The sequence below is a fragment of the Juglans regia genome, chromosome 3 (assembly GCF_001411555.2).
Source record: "Juglans regia cultivar Chandler chromosome 3, Walnut 2.0, whole genome shotgun sequence".
Taxonomy (NCBI): domain Eukaryota; kingdom Viridiplantae; phylum Streptophyta; class Magnoliopsida; order Fagales; family Juglandaceae; genus Juglans; species Juglans regia.
Genome location: NC_049903.1, coordinates 21,170,477 through 21,196,305, shown reverse-complemented (window position 1 = coordinate 21,196,305; position 25,829 = coordinate 21,170,477). Strand labels below are relative to the sequence as shown.

The following is a 25,829-nucleotide window of genomic DNA, read 5'->3' as shown; positions in this document are numbered from 1 at the left end:
GTTTTGACCCAAAAACGTAACCGTAAAAAAAACTCAAATTTGTTGAGGTGACATGTCCACTTTCCTCTGCTCGATCGCTATTTTATTAGTCTTTTGTCCCAACTTTGAGTGAGCTAGTGAGGTGACATGTTCTATAAAATGCTTTGCCCTTTCAACAATGCTTCCTGTTCCTTGGATATCAATCTTGGAAGTTGGAAGTAGCCCAAAATCGGCTTTTTTTAATGTTCTTTAATGGCAACATTCTTTAATAAACCAACATATTTTAAGCAATGAAAGCAGTCTAAAACCAGAAATCATGGGAGGAGGATTTGGATCTCCTAGAATTCTTAACAAAACTCTAAGGCTTAGAGTGAAAGAGAAATAGATGCATCAAGTTTCTTCCCACAACAATAATGGTTGCCCAAGTGAATTACTCAAGCAGCATTAAATATTCAATAAGTGCCATGAAAGCTATTTATGTATCTTTCTCTCAGTCTTGATCTTAGAATTTGGTCAAAAACTTTAGAGGATTATCCATGGGATAATGCTCCCGTGGACACATTTTCGACACATTTAACTTTATTTTTTCTCTGTTTTTTAATTGTCACTATTTTGAACTCCTAGGGGTTGGCTTGAGTGGTAAAGACCTTTGTCTTGGTAGTATACTCCCTTCATATCTAAAATTCAAATCCTCTTGGGTATAAACTATTGCTAAGGGCTATCGGACTGGGAGAACTTCCCTTTGAATTATCCGAGGTGTACTTGTGAGAAACTCTTTGCTGAGGGCCTGTGCACCCTCGAGATTAGTCGGGACATTGTTTTTGCGCACTTAGTGCCAATAAAAAAAATTGTCACGATTTTGCTTGTTATGAGGTGCTTGTCGAGCTCCCCACCCTCTTTTTTTATGTTCTTGTTTGATGTTCTATATATTTATTTGCTTAAAAAATATATCTCATTTTTGTAAACAATCTTTAACACTTGTGAAAAGTTGAAGCAACTATTGCCGTATATTCAAGTCTTGTTGAAAGTATATTATCAATCATCACTTAGCACCAACTCTTGTTAGCTCAAAAATATCTTCAAATGGTTGCCCTAACTATGATAAAAATATGTCATGGTTGTGTGTGCGCGCCTATGCAAACAACACTAATCTACAACCCAACGCCTAGTTTTAATTTGTTAAATAATTTGGGCCTAGTCAACCTCAACTAGAACTTAGATTAGTCACCTAGTCCACTACAATTCACTGTATTCGTTTGTTTACTCTATGTTTATGTTTTCCTTTTAGTGCAAGATGGGAATGCCAACTCATCTACTGGCCAAGGAAGTACTACAAGGAACTAAGAAGCTTATTGCTAAAGATTACGTTGTACCTTTTATTCACTCTACTGTAATGGCTGAATGCCATTTTCATTAATGAAATTTCTATTTAAGAAAAGAAGATTTAGATCGTTGAACTGGAGGTAAAAATGTTAGAAAGTTTTTTTTTTTATGCTTATTGAAAAAAGAGATATGGTACAGCCATAAAGAGATATACAAAAATAAACTCACAAATTGATATAATTTCATATGATATGTTAGATATATTTTATAATAAAAGTAGGTTTACAGTCTAACCTACCACACAAAGTTACATCAGTTTATGTCTCTACTTTTGTGATATTTTTTTGTAGCTAAAGTATTTCTTTTGAAAAAATGAAATTGAGGCGAAATTTTATATTTTTTGTGAAATTTGTAAGTCCCACCATAAAAACATGTTTAAATGTTTAAAAACAAATTATTTAAATTAAAAAAAAAAAAAAAGCGAAAAAAAAAATGGTGGGAAGATTGGGGTGGCCGATATGGCCATCCATAGGGCCCGCAACTCGCAGGTGGCCAACCGTGGACCAGCCACCACAAAGTGGCCCTCTGGTGGCCCAATTCTAGTTTGTTTAAAATATGTATTTTTATGTTGTTTTAATTATTAAAATATTTTACTAGTAAAAACCCTTATGCCTAGGGTTATTTGAAATTTGCTCCTTGAAAGAGATTTCTTTTTAGGAGCTTTGTAGTATGACAAGTTTTGAATAAGGACACTCTCCTAGGATTTTCGTCTATCTTAGTTAACGGAAAACACGTAGAAGCTCGTGGGACGACCATGTGTAAAATTATATTTTAATGATTGAAAAATAAAAAAGCAAGTATAATTTATGTTTAAAAATAGAAAAAAAAAAAGTAACAAATTACGTCCTTTTGGCCACAAGGCTGTGGCACCATGGGGTGGTAGAATCTAGCAATTCCCATGCCGATCGTGCATATGCCATCATGGAGGGGCCTGGATTCAGCTATATTGTGATGTCCCAAGTCTAGCTACCACATGAGTGGCTACATTCAACCACCCTTGTGGTGGTGGCCGAATCTTGCCACCCACACAACAGCCAAATCTAGGCCACACAATGGCTAAATTCACTATAAGAAAAATGAATATTTGTGACGGATTATTTATGATGAGAATGATTATTTGTGACGAAAATAGATTTATTTCAACAGGAAATAGTCATTTTCGTAGGAAATAACTGGCTACAATTAAACAATTTTCTTATGGTGAAATGACCACAAATTTTTGTTTTATTTATTGGCTTTGTATTTTTTTTTTCTTTTTTTTATGAGGAAATGAGAATTTATAAGCTTTTCGAAATTGTAATTATTTAAGTGAGGTTAGGAAGGCACATTCATGCAATTTGTTGTCAAGATGGCCTGATGAGATCGATGCCTCAAATGAAAGAATGCGAATAAACAAACTATAGGATGCTTAATTGGTCTTGGAGTGAACGCAACGCATCATAAAACAAAACTCCTAATGTTCTTTAAAATATGTCAACAATGCTTTATTCATGAGTGTAAAAGATTCAAGACTGAATGATTACTGTTTCCTCCTATTTTTAATTCTAAAGTAAATAACTAAGTGGCCATTTGGAATTGAAAAGCACTTCTATTTCACTCATATTTTACCATGATCATGACGTGAGATTGTTCTTCATCTTTTTTATCTTTCCATTTTTCTTATATACGAGCTCATGGAAGTAGTCATGTTGATACAAAATACAATATCAACAGTACAGTAAGATGAGAATAATATGTATTTCGAATTAGTTTTCTTTTTCCTAGTAACCGACTTAGAGCAAGTCTCTTTTAGACAAGGTTAGAATTGATACTCTTTGTTATAATCGACGGAGAGATTTTTTTGTTTTTTGAAAAAATTAATAAGGAGTATTGAGTGGGAAGACCTTTTAACTATATCATCAATGCTAAGTAAGAAATTTGATATTTGCAGTCTATGGTGTACAAATCACGCGCACTCCCTCTAAAAAAATGGGTAATTTTGGGACCCACATTTTGAAAATTTTTACTCTACATTTTGAATGATTTTTTCATTGTTCAATGATTGTTAGGAAAACAATTAGGGGTTCCCCTGTCCTGCCCCCGCCCCCGTATTGGGGGGAGAGGTTTGGGCCCTCGGGGTTGTTTGGCTGTCGGGGGGTAGATTGACTCCTTGGTCCATCTGCCCATTGGTAAATACAAAGTGCCCACCGCTCACCCACCATTAACCAACTAGTGATAAAATACTAGCTAACTAGTTAGCCACTGCCTAACCAGTGAACCACCAACTAGAGAGAGAGAAATATATATATATATAAATATATATTGGTTGGGGGTGATGGCGAGAGGGAGAGAGAGACCACTATGGCAACAGGAATGCCATAAAACACTAAAATAGAGGCATTGAGAGTTTGAGAGAGGAAAGAGAGAGAGAGAGAGAAATATATATATACCCGTTGGGGGAAACGACTAGAGGGAGAGAGAGACCATGACGACAATGGTGACGATGCAATGCGAGAGGAAAGAAGAGAGAAGGAGGAGGGGGGAAGGGAAAGAGAGAGAGGCGAGATGAGGGGATTGCTTGGGGGGATGACGTTTTATACAAAGTAACGAAACCCTAAATTACATCGACATTGTTTATATATTTATATATGCAGACGGACGGGGCCTAGCATGGGCAGGCTTGGGCCCCGTCTCTGCCTGAGTTTCATGGTGCAGGCAGGGGCACGCACCTTGACATCTGACAGTTGAAGGCACCTGATCAATCAAGGAGGGGGCCAGCCGGTGGGGGCAAACGGATGGTTGTCCGGGTCCCTACCTCCCACCCCTAAAAAAAACCACTCACATTTTCTAACATTACAAAAACTAATTTTTTGAAAGAAAGATCATAGGCAATACTACTATCATATTGACGTACGTACAATACTTTATATTCTTTACATTATTTTTTAGATGTTCTTGGAGTACAAACACGTGGTAATTTTATTCTATCATAGGATCGATGTAATGTCCATTAAAATTGATACTTACATAAATACTTTTTATTCATATGTTGTGATAGGAAAAGAGTGCAACGCCATCCGTTTTTAGAAATACCTAATAATTTTCTATCTTCAAACTCGTAAGTCAGTGTATAAATATTACACCATTCAAATTGCCTATGAAGTGATTTTTGATTTGTAAGATCTATTATTTTTTTATTTCACTTATAAATCAAATAACTCCTATTCTTAAATATAGTTTTTTAATTTTATCTTCTGAAATAAATAAATATATCATAAATCCTATCATGCTTCCTCTTATTCCGAAAGAGAAATATTTTAATCAAAAAAATTTTTTATAAAAGTAAATTCACAAACTGACATGGTTTTGCTTGATACGTTAGATTATAAAGTTACTTTTATTATAAAGTAGATCTAACGTATCATATAAAGTCATGACGTCAGTTTGTAAATTTATTTTTGTAAAAGTTATTTGTCACTATAGTACTTCTCATTTTGAAAAAAAGGAATGTAATATTCCAACTAATTTTAGATTTCTAATGTCACATTTCTAAAAAAAGGTTGATACACACTGCAATATCAGCACAAGTGTGATGAGACTCGAATGTGTGTTTCGAATTAGTTTTTATTTTATTTTCTCGAGTAACCAACTCACGACTTGAGCAACTCTCTTTTCTCATGGTTAGAACTGACAATCTTTGTTATAATCGACGACGAGACTTTTTTGGATTTTGAAATAAGAATTGAACAGGAAGACCTTATAACTATATCATTAATGCTAAGCAAGAGAAATGATATTTGTAGTCAGCATATAGTACTGTACAAATTACCTACACTTACTCTGAAAAAAATAAGTAAATTTAAAATTCACATGAAAAAATTATTTTTTTAAATGGTGGATCTCAATTTTTTCGAAAGGAGTGTACGTACGAGATTTTAAGACTATATCTAGTCTTACTCTAAATAAATTATTATGTGATAGCTTAAACTCAATAATACCTTAAGATGGTTTTGTTTTTTGAAAAACATAATAAGTATTGAACGGGAAGACCTTATAACTATATCATCATTGCTATGTAAGAGAAGTATTTGCAGTCTTATAGTATGCAAGTTTTACATATTTTTTTTTGAAAAAATAAGTAAATTTGATATTCATATGAAAAAATTATTCTTTAATAATACATCTCATTTTCTTAAAGAGTTCAAAAACTTTTACTCGAGACCTTATGAATGAGTTATTTCTTTGTTCAATGAGTGTTGGGAAAGAAAACCACTCATTGGTAACATTACGAAAAACCAATTTTTTTTAGTAGAATACCAAAGGCAATACTAGTATCTTATTGATATGCCATATTTAATAATTCTTGAACTATTTATTAGGCATTCTTGGAGTACAGCCACGTGGTGCTTTTATTCTTTCATAGGATGTCATGTCAATTAAAATTAAAATTGATACTTACATAAATAATTTTTATTCATAGCATGTAATGATAGCATGCGAGTGCGGCATCATACATACTTGATGAAAGATGCCTAATAATTTTCTATCTTTATACTTAAAAATCAATATGAAAAATACATCATCCACACTGATTATGAAATAAGATTAGATTTATAAGATTTAAAACTTAATTTTATTTATAAATTATATCATTCTAGTTTATAAATAGGATTTATTTATAATTTAGTTCCAAGAGAATGTTGGAACTAAATTTTAGATCGTTGGAAACAAACACCACATCAATGGAGTTGAAATTAAGGTTTTGAATTTCGTTTTGTATCGGCCGGTACAGTCAAAATATGGTGTACTGGCCAGGTAGCTGGTACAAGGAAGAATGTAGTTTCGTACGGATCAGAATTTCGACTGTATAGGCCTGTACCGGCCAATATTTCGGATTTCGGCCAATTTACAAATTTCGGCCTTTATTTATTTTTTTTCATTTCTTCCTCATTTTTGGACCCCCCAATTCAGACTAAACTATTTATAATTTTTATATATATATATATATTTATATATAATTTATTCATATATAGACTATTATTTTAGAATATAATTTTTATATATTTATATATAAATTTCTTCATATATAGACTATTCTAAAACGGTACTGGTACTGAAATATCTCATTTCAATAACTCAACTGAAATGGTCACTGAAACGGTATTCAAAACATTGGCTAAAATACAAGACAGACAGAGGACAAATGATTTTTGTGAAAACTAGTCTGGTTTGGTTTCACAAACCTTTCAACTCATCTCATCTTATCTCAACATCTAAATACCATTGAAACACATACATATTTCAATTTTAAATTTTTAAAATTTTTCATCTAATCATTACCTAATCATTACAAATTTTCCAAACTTCCAAACAAAACACGAAAAATAATTCAACTTTTTCAAATCCTAAAAGAAAAAATTATATTATAACCCGTTTTTAAATTTATAATTTCTTATTCATTTTTTCTCTCTCTTTTTCTAAAATTTCATAAAACATTTTAACTCAAATCATTTCATTACTATTTATAAATTATTTTACTTGGAGGAGTCATTATTGGTCTAGCCTAAGCTAGGGGCCCATAGTCCATCTTCCGTAAATGATAACTATTCAAAAGAGTTGTGAATCATGGACTTTAGTCGTCCTGTTTATTAGGGTGGATAAACCCTTGTGTTGTGAATATAGATAGAATGGTGACCAAAATAATTCCGTCCTATCAGGGATAGCCTTATAGAGACTAAGTGTTATGCGAAATTGATCGACTAATAGTACTCATCCAATACTCTCCACGCCTATATATGTAGATAACAGGTAACCCTCTAATCATCTTATTGAGCATTCTTAAATTGTTATCCCTCATTTATTACTAACTTAGGCATCAAATGTGTCTCAGGCACACCGTGCTGCCAACGTTACGATTTACAAGTGAACGACCACAACTAATCGTGACGTTTGTGGGATTGCTGCAAACTGTGATTTCAGTCTCTCATTGGACTTCGACGTGGTTCCCTCATGCCAACTGTGATGTGTTCTCAAGCAAGTCGCAAGTCAGGAGACCACACAACTCTTAAACACCAATAACGAGTCTAAAGACTCACGTTGCCCATGAAAAAGGGCGTGGAGGTCAAGAGACCACACGACCCTTAAACACCAATGACGAGTCCAAAGACTCATGGTGCCCATGAAAAAGGGAACAAGCCAATCACAGAGTAAAGGGAAAAAGGTTCAAAAAATCAAAGCAAAGAGTGACGTGATAAAAATCCAAAACCGGCTAAGTGTCCCCAATATGTACAATATAAAAGTGTTCACAATATTTACAATGCAAAAATAGAAGACAATTGTCACAAAAAGCTAAGAGCTAGGACCGCTGGAAGGTGGAGGTGGGCGAGAACTGTCAAAAGATCGGGCATGATGTCCCGATGAAATGTGTCAACAAATTGACGCGAGGCTGCATTGGGTTTAAACATCTCCAAGTCTAGGCGCCTCAAGTTGGTGCGGGGATTGGATAAAAAGTATGGCCTAAGCCACAACACGCTGGCCCCAAATCCATAGCCAAAAGCGTGATCCCTGACACCACACGCCAATATCAACTGAGGAGAGAGGCGAACAAGCTCCTCCCTCGCAACCGCCAAGTTGGACTGCAACTGCTTCACCTGCTAGGCCCGTTCCTTTAGTCAGGTATCCATGTGAAGAAGTGCTTTGCTATGCTTCCTCTGTCATTTTTCTGCGTCAGCACGATTTTTCTTGTATTTCTGCCGTTTGGTCAACTCTTCTAAAGCACCACACGCCTAAGAGATGTCAAAATTAGCTTGCTGCTTGCCCTCTTCTGAAGCCACCAGCGCCTCTACAAGTTCGTAGCAATGCTACTGAGAAGTTGACAACTCCAAGTGGACAAAATTTAGCTCCTCCTCGAGGGTAGAGAGTTGAGTGTGTGCACGGTCCCGCTCTGACTCTAAATCCCCCCTGTAACGCCCCGTTCCTAGAGGTCCGGAGAGTTAGCTCTTAATACTTAAAATTAACATAAATAACAAAACTATTAACTCCAGAAAAGCCCATAAAAAAAATTAATACACTTAATCAAACCAAAAATTAGTTTACTAACTACGACTCTCAAATAAGCATTTGTACCCTCAAACACTTATTCCACTACGATCATCACACCTTGCTAAACTTTCTACTCTTGTTCTCCAGCTGAACCATCAAAATTATCTGAAAAATATATGGAGATAAGGGGTGAGTTATCAACAACTCAGTAAGCAGAGAACATATACCAGTATATAAACATGAACATTTACAGAAATCAGAATGCAAAACAAAACATTTTCATTTTCAGAGTGTGGAAGCAGAACATGTTATCAAAATATCAGAGCGAAGATTTAGAAATAATTTCATTCAAAATATTATTTGGCATAACATAAAAGATCATCATCATCATCAGAACATCATATCAGAACAGAGGCCATGTATAATCCCCGTGGTAGGGTTGTGCATCTGCGGATAGGCAAGAGAACATGAAACACTCTGTCACCAAGGTGTGCACTCAAACAGAGACCACTACTCTAACCCGTGGCAGGGTCGTATCCACTATTATTACCCGTGGTTGGACTGTATCCACTATTATAACCCGTGGTTGGGTCGTATCCACTATTATTACCCGTGGTTGGGCCGTATCCACTATTAGAACCCGTGGTTGGGCCGTATGCCACTATTATCACCCGTGGCAGGGCCGTAACTGAACAGAACGGAAACAGAATCAAATTCAGAATCAGAGAGTCATGCCAAAGATTTTCAGAAATCACGTCTTATCCAAACAGAGTACTGAGCAAAAATCTTCGGAACAGAACAAAATCATATCACAACATAATTTATGCATAAATTTCATATTCGCTCTCATTTTCAAAGTTCAGAAACAAAATGTCAAAAATAAGCTCATGTCTACACCAGTCATGACAGAAAATACTTTCTTCTTAAACAGAATCTCATGAGTAATGCAGAACAAATAACTGAGGTAGTTCAAATTTCTTTTCATAGTAAAACATGCACATTTTTCAAAAATGACCTCAGCTCATTTTATTTTAATGTAAAGTCTAGCATAGGAACCTCGCTTACCTGGACTTCTTAGCTTTTCGAAAATTTCCTCAAAATGCCGAACCAATATTAATCGTCACCTATAAAAAATCACGTAATTCCCGTAAATTTTCAATCAATCACGTATTTCGATATTTAAATCTAAATTGCTAAAGGAACTTATTTTAAGTCCTCAAAACCTAAAATTCTCATAATTCCTAAAATACCATAATTTCTCAAATATCCCGATAGTAAGAAAAAAAATCTGTAACTACTTAAACTCTGACTTATTTATTACCGAAAGCTAACTATAAAATTAATACTAAATAATAAAGTTATAAATTTGCAATTACTATATGCTATAACACTTTTTAGACTAAATTAAAAAAAAAAGAGTGAGAGTACATTTTAAAAAAATACAAAGAGTTTTATAACTTGAACGGTACAAATGTGAAAACGCTTACAAATAGGTTTGAGGTGTTTTATGAAAAAAAAAAATAATGACCAAAATGCTTGATGGCATTTTCGTAATTACTAGGGATATGAAGACCATATACTTTAAAACTATCTACACGTTAATATTTTCAATATCCAAAGCTTCTGCTTGTTTCTTGGGAAAACTGAAAACCCGAAAGAGGAGGTGTGCGACGGAGGCTCACCGTGATGGAAGGTGTGCGGCGCTGGGTGCGGTGGAAGGTGGTGAACTTGGCGGCTGTGCACTAGACGAGAGAGAGCAAAACGTGTGGGAAAGAGATGTAGTTCACCGTGAGGCATGACGGACTGGGGGTGTTGGAAAGTCCGTGGCGGTGGTTTCTGTGAGGTATCGACGGTGGAGATCGAAGGCGACAGTGAGGTGCAACACCCAGTGAGAGGCCAACGGAGGGGTGGCTCGATGGACAGCTTGAGCAAAAACTTGCTCTGTTTCAGGGAGCAAAAACAGGGGTGTTTGTGGATGTGCCATGATGGCTCACGGTGGATGCCCTGGACGTGCACTCAGGCTGCGACGTGGTTGTAATCGGTTTGGGCAGGGTGGTTCCGTATGGAATGGACGCACGAGATTTGTATTTGAAGGAAACGATGCACAGAACAACTACCAATTTTTTCTTGGGCTGGCCAGCGTGAATTCTGGTCGGTGCACGGTGGAGATGGGTTAGCTGATCAGAGGCTTACGAGGGGTGCACTGGTGGCGGTAGAAGAGACGACGGAGGGCTGGCTTACGTGGGGTGACTCTCGGTATGGGAGTGCAAGAAACCGAGGGAATGGAGGCTGGGCTTGCGATTCCAAGGTGGTGCGGCGGCTGGAGTCTGGGCAGTTTCTAATAGCATGGGAAAAACCTATGAGTGTCTATATATATGAAGTGAAACCCTAGAGAGCCGAGAGAGACGTGTGTGTGGATGCATGCCGTGAACGAATGCGTGTGTATGCATGCTGTGCGACGGAAAAAAAATAAGCCGTGCGAAAAAAAATAAAATATGGACGGAAAGAGAAGAAAACGAAAAAAATAAAATAAAACATGCAGGGAGAATAAAAATAAATAAATAAATAAACGGCATAGATCTTCAAATAAATAAATCCACAGTCCAACTATACCAATCCTGGATCCAGGTGTTACACCCCCGGACAAAGGAAAGTTGAGCATGGGTGGAATTATGCTTCAAGCGACATTGCCATTGAGCCCATCATACTCCTAGGGGCCTCACCCAAGTTTTCCACTAGATGAACAACGTTGGTGGAAACGACCTCAACATCCTCCAAGTCAATAACCTCATTCACGACACCCCTCGTGGGGACACCCTTCTCTAAGTGGAAGGACTCAATATCATCCCGAAAAGAGGAGGGAAAAGGAGAAGGGAAACCTGGTCCTCACCAACCTCCAAGTCAAATGGAGGAGTCTCTCCCCCTGAGATAGTGGTAGGCAAAGAGTGGGGAGTTGAAATTTTTTCCCCACACTCTTCTTGAGACTCTTCGATAATAGGAGGGTCGCCACCCTGATCTCCGCTCTGGGCACCATCTTGAGTGCCCCGAGTACCTAAGGAGGCTGCCCTGTCAACAAGGCCCAAAGAAAAGGTGGCGTCCACATCCAAATTAACCCTGCCGCCTCCCCTCAGCAGATCAGAAACTTCAAACGTAGAGAACTCAAAGGTCCAACTAGACGCTGAATCAAGCTGTTGAGAAGGAAAGTCAAAATCGATTGCCAGGTCAAAAAGAGCTTGACCTCTTTTTGACCTATCAAGCCCTCGAGGTTGTTGACATTTGGAGAATGTGCACGAGTCGATGAACAACAGGGGTAGAAGGCAGTACTGTGGGGTTGGTTGGCCATAGAGGAGGTGCCAACACCTACGCCCTTAACTCCCCTTTTTGCTATGGGAGAAGGCGTACCCGCAATAGTGGGGCTAGGATGCTTCTGCGAGGCCTTTGGAGCAGACTTAGAGGGAGGCTTTTTTGTGGTAGATGGCGCAACAACCTTAGTTAAATATTGGCGTGCGTCAGAAGGACCTCGGTCAAAATCTTATCCTTGTGTTCAGCCGCCTAGGCATCAACCATGTCGACAAAAGATTGCTCTCGTTCAGACAAAGGGGTTAAAGTCGCTGCTAGACTTTTTTCATATGGGGCCTTACCCCAAGTGGTTGTAATAGGGAATTCCCATCGCGCAGCCTCTGAATGAGAAAATTCCCAACCTATACTAGAAACAAAGAAAAACATCATTGTCCATTGCTTGGCGAGCGGGCTCCAAGCACAAGTCTAATGGCGACTCTAAAAATGAACCAAGTGCTGGACTTTGGTCTAAAAACTACAAATGTTACTTGGAGAGCTCCTCAAAAAATAGAAAGCCAAGAACTATCAGGTGGTCAAGTTTGGGTATTCTTCCTGAGCGGGCTCCAAGACCAAACGGACCACAATGCAAGAACAGAGCAGAACTAGCCATGCGTGAGAGTGAAGTTGCTCAAGGGCTAACTTCAGAAGATCAAGAACGTCATGGATTGGGTGACATAAAGGAAATCATAGACTGTGAGTGAGGGCATAGATAGGTAGAGCAACCTTTTCAGCAAACCCTTCTTCATTAATACAACCATGGTGAGGAAGTTCAATGAGTATCAAATATGAGATTCCATAGGAGTTGTGTAGATTCAACAAATCTTTGGGGGTGAGAGTGGAACGCCACCCAAAGCCTTCAAAACGAGTAATGTCTTTCACGAAGGAAGACTCCGAGATAGAAGGAGACTGGCCGTGAGTAGGGTTCTAAGATGCATTTCATTGGGCCATGGGTACGATGGGCGAGTAGAGGAGAAGGGGAAAATAAGAGAGGTTGCAAGCCAAGGATCACGAAGTAGAGAGGTTGAAGTTGTGGGAACTCAAGACCGTGAAGAAAGTAGAGAAATATTGGAGGGAAGATGAAAGAATGAGGGGGCAGGGAAATAAAGAAAGGTAATGACTGCGGATCATCATCACCTAACTAAATGACATGACTGGAAGAGAACGTGGTGACGTTTCTTGAGTTTTAAAATTCCCGCCCCTTGGGGAGTGTAAACGACAAGCGAGGTGATTAATGGGCCAGTGGGATAGCCCATGGATCTTGAATTCCTTCTTAGAGTAAAATGGGGTATATCTAAACGAAGAGAAAAAAAAATCATTTATTATGAAATTCCCCACATGTATACACAATATGTAATAGAGATGTAACATGAGTCAATATTGGTCTAGCTTAAGCTAGGGGCCCTAGGCCCATCTTCCGTAAAGGATAATTATTCAAAAGAGTTGTGAATCATAGACTCTAGCCGTCCTGTTTATTAGGGCAGATAGACTCTTGCGTTGTGGATATAGATAGAATGGTGACTAGATAATTCCATCATATCAGGCATAGCCTTATTGCAGCTAAGTCTTATCCGAAATTGATCGACTAATAGTATTCATCCAATACTCTCCACGTCTATATATAAGAATAATATGTAACCCTCTAATCATCTGATTGAACATTCTTAAAATTATTATCTTTTATTTATTGCTGACTTAGGCATCCAAGATATCTCAAGCACACTTTACTGCCAACATTACGATTTGCAGGTGAACGGTCATAGCTTGTGGTGGGACACGAACATTACATTACCACTATTTAGAATCGGAAGATGAATCGCGGGCCGAGGTCCACAACCAAACGAAGGAAGCCGTTGTAGCTTGAAATCCACTGCCTGAAAAATAGCTGCTAACGTGAAAGCAACGCAAAGATTCTTTCTTAACCCAACTATAAAAGCTCTTGTTGTAATAAACTCCGGCAGAGACAAAAAACAGTGAAGTTCCCACTTCCATCAACACTCTTGCCACTCCTCGCTCTTAGACTTTCTCAGCTGTTAAATTTCGCTTTCAACTAAATTTGTGAGGTGTCAGTCCAGTGTTGCTTATCAATCTATCTCCTTTTTCTCTTGAATTCATCAAAATATAACCGAATAAGCTCCTTTCACAATTCTTCAAAAGTTTGTGAATAGAGCAGGGGTGTGTTGAGGGCAAGATGGGTTCTTGCAAGGTTCCTTACAGTGTTCTTCTGCTTTGCTTTTTCATTGGGAGTTTTTTTGTGCCTGAATGTCTTTCTATTGGAGATGACGCCAACCAAACAGCATTTCTTCTTGTAAATGCTTCTGAAGCATTGGGACGGCCAATACCCGAAACACTTTTTGGAATATTTTTTGAGGTTAGTTGTCGACCTGGAATTATGAACACCCTCTTCAACGCTGTTTGAGTTTCTTGTATGTTGTTGTCTCTGTTGCATGCTTTTTGCTTTTGTTTTTTAAATCATTTTCGCATTTTTTATATTGAATTCCTGCTTGTGCTCTAGATGCAGTCTATGTTGTAACTTTGTCGTGCTTCAAGTTTATACACGTGCAATTGTGCACACACCCTATGCAGATACAAGCATAGGGTCTCCGCCCAGGTACTGGACCCATCATGAAAAATTTGAGTTTTTTCAAATAGGTCTACTTTTTTCCAAAAGACTTGTGTGGGGCTTGCATAATGCAGGCCTATACAAATTATTTCCATTTATTTATGTGTACATGCACTCAATAATAGAGTTGCATTATTAAAAAGTGAGGAATTTCATGAAAGCACCACCATGGACATGATCGATCAGATTAGCCATGCTTCATTTGATGTCAATCTTATGAATTGTCTCTAATGATAAAACTAAATGGTTTAAATTAGTATGGCATTTGTGAGCCCTCGTGATGTGTATGATGAATCTTCAATGGTTGAATATTCATTCTCTCAAATACTTTTCTGCAGGAGATTAACCATGCTGGTGCTGGAGGGTTGTGGGCAGAGCTTGTGAGCAACAGAGGTCATTTCTATATAGTCTAAACTTCCAATGTACAAAAGAGTTTGCTGAAGAAGAAATCGACTTTTAATTTCTGTTTGATTTCGGGCATCTGTGTTTTCAAACTGAAATACTAGATCACCCTTACAATCGTAAAAGAAGATTTTGAATGCTTCATTATATAGCAAACTGCATCTATTGGAACTCACAGAGAGAGAGAGAGAGAGAGAGAGAGACCCCAGTGGAATCAGTGTTTCAATATGTGTTGATCTCGAGTACTGAGATTTTTAAAACGTTTATACTTTTGAGATTCTTAAAAGTTATATTGGGATCCAACTATCCACGAAGTTGTTTGCTTAGCATTGGTACCCAAAAAACAATGCTTGCCGAACTTTCATATAAATTTTATGACTTTGATATGGTCTTGTACAACCAACTTTTTAAATGCAAGACCTCATCTTTATATTTTAGTGTTAGGGATTCTCATAAAGTTTCTTTACCAGGATTTGAAGCTGGGGGACCTGATATCCCCTCAAACATAGACCCTTGGTCTATTATTGGTGATGAGTACTCATCCCTTACACTGTCCACGGAGCGCTCATCATGTTTTGAGCACAATAAGGTTGCACTCCGAATGGAGGTACTATGTGACGCAGAAGGTAACAATAGCTGTCCAGCTGGGGGCGTTGGTGTTTATAATCCGGGCTTCTGGGGCATGGTAAGTTGACACTTTTCTACGACAAGATCACTAATTTGCATAATGCCTCTCTCTCTCTCCACCTTATCTGTATTAGTTAAAAAGTTTAATCCCGTGTGCAGGGAACATAATTTTTTTTGTTGGGAAAATCTTGAATGTGTTAGGACACAGTTACAGTCCATAAGGGTTTTAGGATGTTTAGGTGTCTAGGCAACAGGATGATATGTCCTGCATCTTTTATATCATAATTCTGCCAAGTTATTCTTTCAGACTTCTGATTTGGTACAAACTCACTTTTGTTTTCTTTCAGAATATTGAGAAAGGAAAGAAATACAAAGTGGTTCTGTATGTTCGTTCATCAGGAGCAATTAATGTATCCGTGTCATTGACGGGGCCAGATGGCTTGGAGACACTGGCAACTCAGGACATAATGTGAGCAACATTTGTACATTCTTTCAGTGTTCTGTAAATATTTTCTAATCAAACAGGGCTAATATATCCTTTGAAATACATTTGACTGCCTCTCAGAGCTTCTTCTTGTGATGTCTCAAACTGGAAAAAGATGGAGGTCCTGTTGGAAGCCAACGCCACAAATCCTAATTCAAGACTTCAATTGACTACAACCAGAAAAGGAGTTATTTGGTTTGACCAGGTGTCAACTATGCCCGTGGATACATATAAGGTATCTGTTTCTTTCTGAAGTCATATATGGTCATTTCATGAGGTATGCATGCACTCAAACTGTGGTTTATTTACATATATAAGATTGATTATACATGTACATGTGATACAATTATGATAAAAGTTTGTTAACGAATGAGTTGAAGGTCTTCTAGAGGGATGATCAGTGAATTCATTGTCCATCTTATGTAATCTGGTGTGGATGGATTTTTCCTGTGAGCTATCCTTTTCTTCACATCATCCATATCCCATACCATGAATTGTAATGTATACATGTACCCTAGTGTTTATTATGCCTGATGCATGCCATGCAACTTATAGTATGTAAATTTTGATTCTGAAAATATTTATTAAAGAAAAAGATTTGTGAATATAAGATGGTTTAAGATGATTCATTCTTCATTTAAAGGCTCCCTTGCAGCGATAATCAATTGTTAGTCCGGATAAGGGAATTTATGGTGAACTAGAACTCGTGGCATGAACTTGACTTCTTGACTGTCTACTCCTTGCTAAAAAAATAAAAAATTAGAATAGGGTAGTCTGATAATTTACAAAAATGAAATTTTTTGCAATCTTTCTGTCATCTCAGAATCTACCAACAAAAAGTCTCTTGCAGTCACTGCAAGTGGTAATTATCTGCTGCATTACCTTAAGCTATTGTTGTTTCTTTCTTTGATATCAACCCCTTTACAAGGTAGTATAAATTGAACTGGTCAATTGAGAATTTTGGACTTTATCCTGGGAAATTCCATTGTGAGAAAACAATAAATAATGAACACATTTTAAAAGTTCTTTTGCGAAAAATCTTAAACAAACTTCATAGATCGTGCCATTTTTGTCATCTACTTGAATAGTGTTCAGCCACCATTACACCACTTTAAGTTTATGAAAGTGATATGTATGTAATGATATTGAAAAGTAATACATGCTGAAAGAAAAACTATAAACCTTGTTTGATAAATTTTCATACTCTGATGCATTTTAGAATTGAACTTAGTCGTGGTACTTCAAAACTTCAATAAAGATTAAGATATGCAAGGTTTCACCTTTAATCGTTTGAGCTTTGATCGCATTGGAAGCTGTTATCTTCAGCGCAAGTTGTTCATAATAATTATATTTACTTATTATCAAGTTTTAACCTGAATGCTCACCGAGAGCCTCTTGTTATGGCTTAGTACATATGCATTCCTTTGAGATCTTGTTAGTCTTCAAAAAACTGTCTTGGCACAGGGACATGGTTTCCGAAGTGAGCTTGCTGAAATGCTAGCAGATCTAAAACCAAAATTTATCAGATTTCCAGGTGAGCTTAAATTGTATGCATTGAGAATTCTCAATTCAGATTGTTTTAGTTATTCTTAGGAACATTTAGACTGCATTATACAGGTTTCTGAGTTTAATATTTGTGATGCTGATGCTTATATTTCCATAATACTTTATCTACATCTTCCCTTTAGGCACATGGTCGTTCATTGTTTCAAATGCTTATTTGTATCAACATTTTCTCTTTAAGATCCAAAACTATATGACATATTACTTAGCAGGAGTGCTTTTGAAGGTGTGGAAAATCCATGTGTGAAATCAAATGACTTTTCTTGAAGTTTTATTCAGATGGGGTCTCAGTTCAACCTTTTTTTGTCTCTTTGAAGTCTTTCTGAATTTTTATAAATGCTCCCAACTTTAAATCTTAAGCTGTTATTATTTATTTGTTATTCTGTGTTCTTGGTTGATGTCCCCATTTTGGCTTTTCTTTATACATATTATTTCTTTTCCAATAGCAATCATAAATTTGTCCAAGAACTTCTGTGAGCAAATGAGCAAGAAACTCATGGAACCTTTTGGATGGATCATTTTCTATCCTATATATCTTTGTTCCCATTACTACCTCCAACTGCACCCCATTCAAAAAGAAACAGCAGCTTCAAGATGGTTATAAAAGGTGCTGTAAATTTTAGTATGTACATTGGGGACTTTTCTGTTTGTTAATTGACTGAGCAAGGGTTGACATCATAGTTTAATTGTTATTAAATATATAGTGTTTTATTCCTCAGAAGTTACTACCTAACTAATGATGTGCGCCCTCCAAATTATGTTGCATCAGGTGGCTGCTTTGTTGAAGGTGAATGGTTAAGAAATGCATTTCGTTGGAAAGCGACCATTGGACCCTGGGAGGAGAGACCAGGGCACTTTGGTGATGTTTGGATGTACTGGACGGATGATGGCCTTGGTTACTTCGAGCTTCTCCAAGTTGGCATCTTCTTTAATTTTGGGCGTGGAGTGTTAGCATATTAATGACCTGAAAATGTCCCATTATATGATTCTTGAGCAGATTTTAATACATTATTTTTTTATTTTCTGCAGCTAACAGAGGACCTAGGTGCATTTCCAGTATGGGTGTTCAATAATGGTACTTCACCAATGCTTGTGATTCTGACTGTTTTTCTTTCAATCTAGCAATTGAATAATAAATGTTTTGTTACTTTATATATTCAAACAATTTTACAGGTTTCAGTCATAATGATCAAGTTAGTACCTTCAATGTCAAGCCTTTTGTGCAAGTAAGTATGTGAGTTTGTTGCTCTCTATTATTAAAGATATAATACAAATAATAAAATCTACTTTTACCCTATGGTATTAGAGCAGAGGTCCTGAGTTCAAACCTTGATTCTAAACTCTATTCCACTTAATTAAATATTCCACAGGTTGAGCCCACTCATTAAGGGAGAGTCTGACTCACACGTAAGGGGTAGTGTTAAGACATATATAAATAATTAAGACATATATAAATAATTAAATCTACTTCTTCCCATTAGGTTAAGCTTTTGGAACATATGGTAATTTTCACATCGTATCAGAGTAAAGGTCTTGAGTTCAAACCCTGACTTTATATTCTATCCCATTTAATTAAATATTTCATATATTGGGCTCACTCATTGAGAGAGAGTCTGGCCCACATGTAAGAGGAAATGTTAAGAATATAATATAAATAATGAAATTTACCTCTTCCCATCACTTTAAACTTTTCGAACAAGCAGTAATTTTCACACCTATTGCATTAAGTTGATCAAGTTGATATTTTTGTTTCTTTGATGATAAATGATTTAATTACAGGAAGCCCTCGATAGTATTGAGTTTGCTAGAGGTGATCCTAATTCTACATGGGGTTCTATGCGAGCTGCAATGGGACATCCAGAACCATTTGACTTGAGACATGTTGCTCTTGGGAATGAGGATTGTGCGAAAAAGAATTATCGAGGTTTCCTTATTGGCCTACCTAGATAGGGCCCACAATCTCTCCCTCCCTCTCTCTCTCTCTCTTTCTCACATGCACACCTTTGCATAGTGTGTACGCGCGCACACACAAACTCATGTAACTCTTGCTCAGAGAGTGTCTTTTTACTCATTCTTTCAATTTAGAATGACTCAGAAAACATAATACTAGGTATTATCCTAATGCACAAAAATGATTGCAATACTAAACAGGCGATGCTAGAAAGTTGCATATATTCATTCAGTTGCAAAATAATGAGAAACAGTTGGTAATTATTCTGAGATACTATTGCATTGCAAGAACTTCATGTTGGAGGGAAAGAAAGCTGCAATGAAAGACATTCAGATCTTCATTAACATAGTCATTTATGCTTCTGTTAGCAACACATCACCTTTAAAATCTCTCATCATTGAATGGAGTTGTTTTCATATTTTCTTGCCTCACTGGTAAGAAATAGTTAGCCACAGGAAGAAATAGTACCTGAATTCTTGAAATGCTAGATGGATGTATTTATTTTTCCTTCTTACTTGTGTGCACCAAAAGCTGAGTGCTACCAGAAAAACACTTTTAACTTTGGTTTCCAAGTGGATTGTGAAGTGTAATGCTTGCTTAATTTGACTGACTGCAATAACCATTATTCCTTCCAAAAACATTTAGAAACCAAAGAATTCAGAAAACAATTGCCAAAGCAATACAGATTCTGAGTGATGCATCTGATTTATGACTTTATTCTTCTTCTTTTATTGTTCATTGACCAGGAAATTACCTCAAGTTCCATACTGCCATAAAGAAGGCTTATCCAGACATCAAAATTATCACGAATTGTTTCGGATTTTCTCGAAAGTTGGATCACCCTGCAGATTTTTATGATTATCATGTAAAATTCTCATCTTCAATTCTTGTATTGATATGTGAATGGAGCCATTTCAATGATCTTTTATGTCTTATAATATGAATATCTTCCGTCCTTACTCTGTGCTTTTGGTTAGCTTTATACATCTGCCAACAACATGTTTTCGATGGCTCATCGATTCGATGTTACATCACGTGCTGGTCCAAAGGTGTGATGCTGTCCTTGTATGGTATAACATATGCATTTGATCAAATGCTTAAAGGGTTTTCATTGATATGCGTCAGGCTTTTGTAAGTGAGTATGCTGCAACTGGGAAAAATGCTGGCAAAGGAAATCTTTTAGCAGCGCTGGCCGAGGCTGCATTCCTTATCGGGATTGAACAGAACAGGTTTGATGTAATTTTTGAACTTGCTTACTGTAAAATTGTGCTTGCAATTAATTCAATTCAGTCCAAATTTGACAAATCTTTTTCCTCCAAAGCATTCTTTAGGGGAACCATGAAACGAATCCTAGAAAAAGAAAATAAAAATATCAACTCTGAATTGATAGTTTTTGGTGGAAGTTGAGTTTTCCCCAGTCGTTTTCCTAATCTAAATGTTAGAATTGTGTTCTAAAAGTGTTTTAAACTTGTGCATTATTATTAAAAAATTAATTTTTTATTTTTTTTTATTTTCTTAGATGAATGTTTATTCCCTGGGCATATCTATTTATTTTAATTCGTATATATCTCATTAGATGCATTGTATGTAGTTCTCAAGCCATTAAGACCATGATTCAGGTACACTTGACGAGACTAGTCCACTGAGATGAATTTGTTATTCACATTCATTAATAGCAAATAGTGCTTAATGTTATTAACTTAATTATACTCAAATATTGAGTATAGGTCAATTTGATATGTGATGGAGTGAGATTTTGAATGGTCAATACCTTTCTTCATTTTCGCCCAAGCTTCCTTTTACATTTTTCCTTGGTAACATTGAACATATCAAGTTTTTGGTTAAAAAGGGAAATAAAAGCCCATCCAAAAGCCTTAGAAAGAATGATGTCATTTAAGATGGTTTGGTTGTGTGCAACAAAGGGATCTGCTAATAAAAGAGTTATTTGATTTAAACAAAAGGGGCCACCCAAAAGACAATAGATTGGTGTGATAAACCAAATGATAGCTGGATTTTAATGGATGATATGGCTGCAAACAAAGGTGTATGGTGGGGACCCCCTCTCTTAATGAAGGCATAGATGGTTGGCTCATTATGAGAAATAATGTTTCGTCTACAAAGTAATTTTACAAAAGTAAACTTACAAATTGATGTGGCTTGATTTGGTATATTAGATTGGAAAACTCTTTTTATTGACTTCTCATATCGAGTTACATAAGTTTGTAAAAATATTTTGTAAGATCCTTCTATAAATCTACCACCTCGCTAGCTGGTTATTTGCCTTTCCCATCGTTGCTATTACTTTAGGTGCCTAAAATTCATGGATTCTCAAATAGAGTGGAATCGAAGTAGAATTCTTTGCTGAGCTGTCTTTTGCTTTTCTTTCTTTCTTTCATTTTGTTTGATTTTCCTTTTCTTGAGGAAAGTGGGAATCCAAAAGGCTCACCCGCACAACCAGATAGGAGTGTTGGGTGAAGAACCATTATTTTAGAAACATCCAATCTGGAGCCCACATCTTGTGAGGGACGACGTTCTTGCCATTAGGCCAAAGTGTTTGGCCTTTCCTTTTCTGTGTCTGTTCATGCTTTGCTAACCAAACTAGTGCTTTGAGCGTGAGCCTTTATGTAGTGATAAATTCATGCTAAGGAAATGTGTAAGATATGTGCAAGCTGCTGAACAATGAAAATATTAGCTTCTAACCAGGTCTCTAGTTTAGTGAAAAAGAAAGCAAAATAGGAAAAGTATGAAAGAAAGGGAAAAACCATAAAATGGAAACCAATGCCCATTTAGTTTGACAAATAAGTACCAAGTAGAGTATATAATTAGCATTAATTTTCCGAAATTGACAATGCTATGTCTCTCAAACAACCCTAAATCCTGGAGTTTCCAGATGGGTTTGTATGCATAAATTAAGGATCTTGATCTTCAATTTCTTTTGCTATTAATTAGCTTCTATACAAGTAAAAGTTTTAGTGTGCCAATCAGAAAGAAAAGCTGCTAAGGACTTCCATTTCTTTCTTCAATGCAGTGATGTAGTTAGCATGGCAAGCTATGCACCACTTTTTGTGAATGACAATGACAGGCGGTAATTTCTCTCAAAATTTTATCATAAAATAATTTTCCAGATATTTTACTTCAAAAGTGAAAATTCCACCATTATATAATTGTTATACTGTGATTGAAAAACTCTATTAAGGTGGAGTCCAGATGCAATTGTCTTTAACTCTTCACAGCTGTATGGAACACCAAGCTACTGGGCACAACGTTTTTTCAGGGAGTCGAGTTCAGCAACTGTTCTTCATTCAACACTCCAAACAAATACATCCACTTCCCAGCTTATTGCATCTGCAATTATGTGGGAAAACTCTGGTGATAGCAAGAGTTACCTAAGAATAAAGGTGTGCTTCCTCATGACTGACCTCACTATTTTTATACTGCAATGCTTCCTACCCAATTTCCAGCACCTTCAAATTCAAACATCTTCATAGATTTTACTTTGTTCAGCTGCATTATCTGGTTACTTGTTTACACGAATATCTTGTCTTATTCCATACATGTGGTTGATAATGGCAGAGAAATGGTTTTCCTAGCTATTTAGTTATTCTGAATTTGATAGCTGCATCATACGCTTTTAGAATTGAATGGAATATGGCTTATATATCTATGTGGCACTGTTATTAATTTGAGATAATTTTTATTTATTTTATTCTTTGCAGATTGTGAACTTTGGGAACGACACAGTTAATCTCAAGATAAGTGTGGACGGATTGGAACCCAACTCCACACTGTTATCTGGGTCAACAAAGACCGAACTCACCTCTGGTAATCTAATGGATGAGAATTCCTTCAATGAGCCAAATAAGGTAATTCAGGAATCGGTTTTTTAGTAGTACTAGAAGACATGTCTGAATTGTTGGGGGGCTTCTCCAGATATTCAGATATACTTCTGCATGCTATTTTGTAGGTAACATTTTAGATTGTCTTCATTATCATTACCTTAAAGTAAAGATGATCTTCAGACATTTTTGAAAGGTTAGGAAAGGTTTTCGATTTATAGTTATGAAGTGAAATATTCATTGACCAAGACAATATCCTATTGCTGAAAAGACTTGATTTAGTTAGCCACCTAATATTCGGCTATTCACATCTTCTTGCCAATGTGATATCCATATAGGATCATATCTCTTGGTCTATTTCTGTCAATCTTACTGTTCAAGAATATTTTCTGTTGAATATTAAAGTTGACCAAAGGTGAAATAACATATAGCTAGGCTCTAAATAAAATATGGGTCAAATATTTCCCCAGCATAAACTTATTGTCTTCCATTGTATGTATACAGGTCAAACCTACCCAGAGTCCACTTGAAAATGCTGGCAAGGACATGGATGTCGTACTCCTTCCATATTCTCTCACTTCATTTGATCTGCTGAAAGGATCTAGCAACCTCAGAACCGCAAGAACTGATTATTTCTCTAGATCATCATCTTTTTAAAATATTAACTGATGAAATATCAAGTACTACTGTACTTTTGAGAAATAAAGGTAAAATAAAGGTAATAACCCAACAAAAGATGGCATGCTTGCCTGCCAATTATTCAGTTGGAATGTCATGTTGTATGTAATATCAAACTCGTTCCTTTTGGCTTTCATGCCTTTTTTTTTTTTTTTTTTTGGGTTGTTTCGAACTCTATACCTCTATTTTGGAGGCCGGGGCTTTTGCCAACTTTCATGCTTGTAAGTATATGTATGAATGCTCTGTATCGTTGGTGATGATGAAATTATATCCTCCTGTTCCATGGTCATACCTCAATGAAATTTTAAGTAATTGATAGTGTTTATGATTTGAATTTAAGATAATTTGAACTTCTTTGTTCTCTATAAGCTAATTTATTAGCTTGTGCTTCGAGTTTTGGGTTGTGTAATTTCCAGGCCATATTGTAAAAGGGATAGTAGTTTTAGGGTGTAAGTGTAATTATGCCAAGTAATTTATATGGTGTTAAAGGGTTCCTCATTCTCAAAATAACATATTGCTACATAATCAGTAATGGTCAAATCATGATTGCATCGGATGATCCGTGGATTCTCTGTCCTCAAGACTCTATAAGGTTAACCACGAGTTAGAATCTGAATCATTAAACTGGGAATCAAAATTTATCAGGAGTGACTGTACGCTACGGGATGGATGTAAACTTCGGCCATACAAAACGAGTAAGATAAGAAGAAAATGAAATATAAAGAAAATTTAAATCAGGCAAAGAATTTAAATTTAGTAAAGGTTTAGGGGTCAACGTGCAAACACCGAAAGCAAGAAGGGTCAAAATGTAAATAACCGAAACTTTAAATTGCAAAAGCGAAACCTAGGGTTTAAAAACTTGTATTTGCAAAATATACAATTTGATTAAACCTACCAAAGTTGGATTTGTAGTGCTTGGTTTGTTGGTATGTTGGTCTGATTTGATAACCCAACCCAACAAGGATGTATTATGATTTTTTGGGCAGATTTTTAATGAGGCTTGGGCCATGGAGTGCAACTCGAAGCGAAACTCAGGTAAAGAGTTTGCTCGAAGCTTGCTCAAGCGAATAGCGGACAAAGAGTTTGCTCGAGCTGCGCTCGACACTCCGCTCAAATGAATAAAGCATAATAGTGAAAATTAAGGCTTCCGCTGTGTGTCACTATAAATATGTCCTTAATGAACACTATAGTTGGTTCTGAACAGTGAATTTTGCCCCAAAGTACATTTTGCCATTCTTTAGTATAATAAAATCCTCTGCAGATCTGTGGATGTGGGCACGTTGCCAAACCACTTTAATTTTTTGTTGTGTGATTGATTTGTTTGTGTTTATTTTTACTTTTTTGTCATTATTTTCACAACACCTGGGTCTAAAGGGAGAACGATGGCAGGGGACAAAGTGAAGGTTGGAATCAAGAAGCTTGACGGCACAAACTTTGGGTACTTGAGGATGTAGATAGAGAACTACTTGTATAGGAAGAGACTCCATCTTCTACTGTTGGGAAAAAGCCGGAGAGCATGAGCAATACTGATTGAAAATTGTTAGATCAACAGGTTTTGGGGGTTACTCAGCTGACCCTGTCAAGATCGGTTGCACAAAATGTTATGGAGAAGACCACAACGGATCTCATGGTAGCTTTGTCTAGTATGTATGAAAAGTCGTCGGCAAATAACAAAGTTCACCTGATGAAGAAAATGTTCAACTTGAAGATGGCGGAAAGTACATGTGTTTCCCAACACCTAAATGAGTTTAAAACTATCACAAACCAATTGTCGTTTGTCGAAATCGAGTTTGATGATGAGATTCAGGCATTGATTCTGTTAGTGTCATTGCCAAATAGTTTGGAGGCCATGAGAATGACTATAAGTGATTTTGCTGGTAAAATGAAGTTGAAGTATGACGGCATCTGAGATCTAATCCTTGTTGAGAAGGTACGCAAGAGAGATTC

The 25,829-nt window shown here is 36.6% G+C and overlaps 2 protein-coding genes across 2 annotated transcripts; both read left to right on the top strand.

The window, feature by feature from the left end:
* The first annotated feature begins 13,495 nt into the window (after positions 1–13,495).
* Positions 13,496–24,171, top strand: LOC109020502 (alpha-L-arabinofuranosidase 1-like). The gene is made up of 17 exons (XM_019002972.2): positions 13,496–14,089; positions 14,680–14,734; positions 15,214–15,428; positions 15,718–15,839; positions 15,936–16,089; positions 17,319–17,388; positions 18,187–18,332; positions 18,447–18,492; positions 18,591–18,643; positions 19,197–19,341; positions 20,115–20,233; positions 20,346–20,417; positions 20,494–20,597; positions 22,397–22,453; positions 22,565–22,766; positions 23,085–23,231; positions 23,709–24,171. The coding sequence occupies exons 1-17, from the start codon at positions 13,910–13,912 to the stop codon at positions 23,859–23,861; spliced, it is 2,040 nt and encodes a 679-aa protein (XP_018858517.1). The 5' UTR covers positions 13,496–13,909; the 3' UTR covers positions 23,862–24,171.
* Positions 13,910–25,791, top strand: LOC118348005 (alpha-L-arabinofuranosidase 1-like). Its single transcript, XM_035688724.1, has 18 exons — positions 13,910–14,089; positions 14,680–14,734; positions 15,214–15,428; positions 15,718–15,839; positions 15,936–16,089; positions 17,319–17,388; positions 18,187–18,332; positions 18,447–18,492; positions 18,591–18,643; positions 19,197–19,341; positions 20,115–20,233; positions 20,346–20,417; positions 20,494–20,597; positions 22,397–22,453; positions 22,565–22,766; positions 23,085–23,231; positions 23,709–23,759; positions 25,435–25,791. Exons 1-18 carry the CDS (start codon positions 13,910–13,912, stop codon positions 25,789–25,791), a joined length of 2,295 nt encoding a protein of 764 aa, XP_035544617.1.
* The last annotated feature ends 38 nt before the right edge of the window (positions 25,792–25,829 follow it).

What these genes read in the sequence shown, in the direction of transcription:
- LOC109020502 (XM_019002972.2), top strand. Translation starts at nt 13,910, where the DNA reads ATGGGTTCTTGCAAGGTTCCTTACAGTGTTCTTCTGCTTTGCTTTTTC. An exon ending in GTTACTTCGAGCTTCTCCAA is followed by an intron (nt 18,333 to 18,446) that starts GTTGGCATCTTC and finishes TATTTTCTGCAG; the next exon opens with CTAACAGAGGACCTAGGTGC. An exon ending in ATCGGGATTGAACAGAACAG is followed by an intron (nt 20,598 to 22,396) that starts GTTTGATGTAAT and finishes TCTTCAATGCAG; the next exon opens with TGATGTAGTTAGCATGGCAA.
- LOC118348005 (XM_035688724.1), top strand. Translation starts at nt 13,910, where the DNA reads ATGGGTTCTTGCAAGGTTCCTTACAGTGTTCTTCTGCTTTGCTTTTTC. An exon ending in ATCCGGGCTTCTGGGGCATG is followed by an intron (nt 15,429 to 15,717) that starts GTAAGTTGACAC and finishes GTTTTCTTTCAG; the next exon opens with AATATTGAGAAAGGAAAGAA. An exon ending in AAAATTTATCAGATTTCCAG is followed by an intron (nt 17,389 to 18,186) that starts GTGAGCTTAAAT and finishes ATGTTGCATCAG; the next exon opens with GTGGCTGCTTTGTTGAAGGT.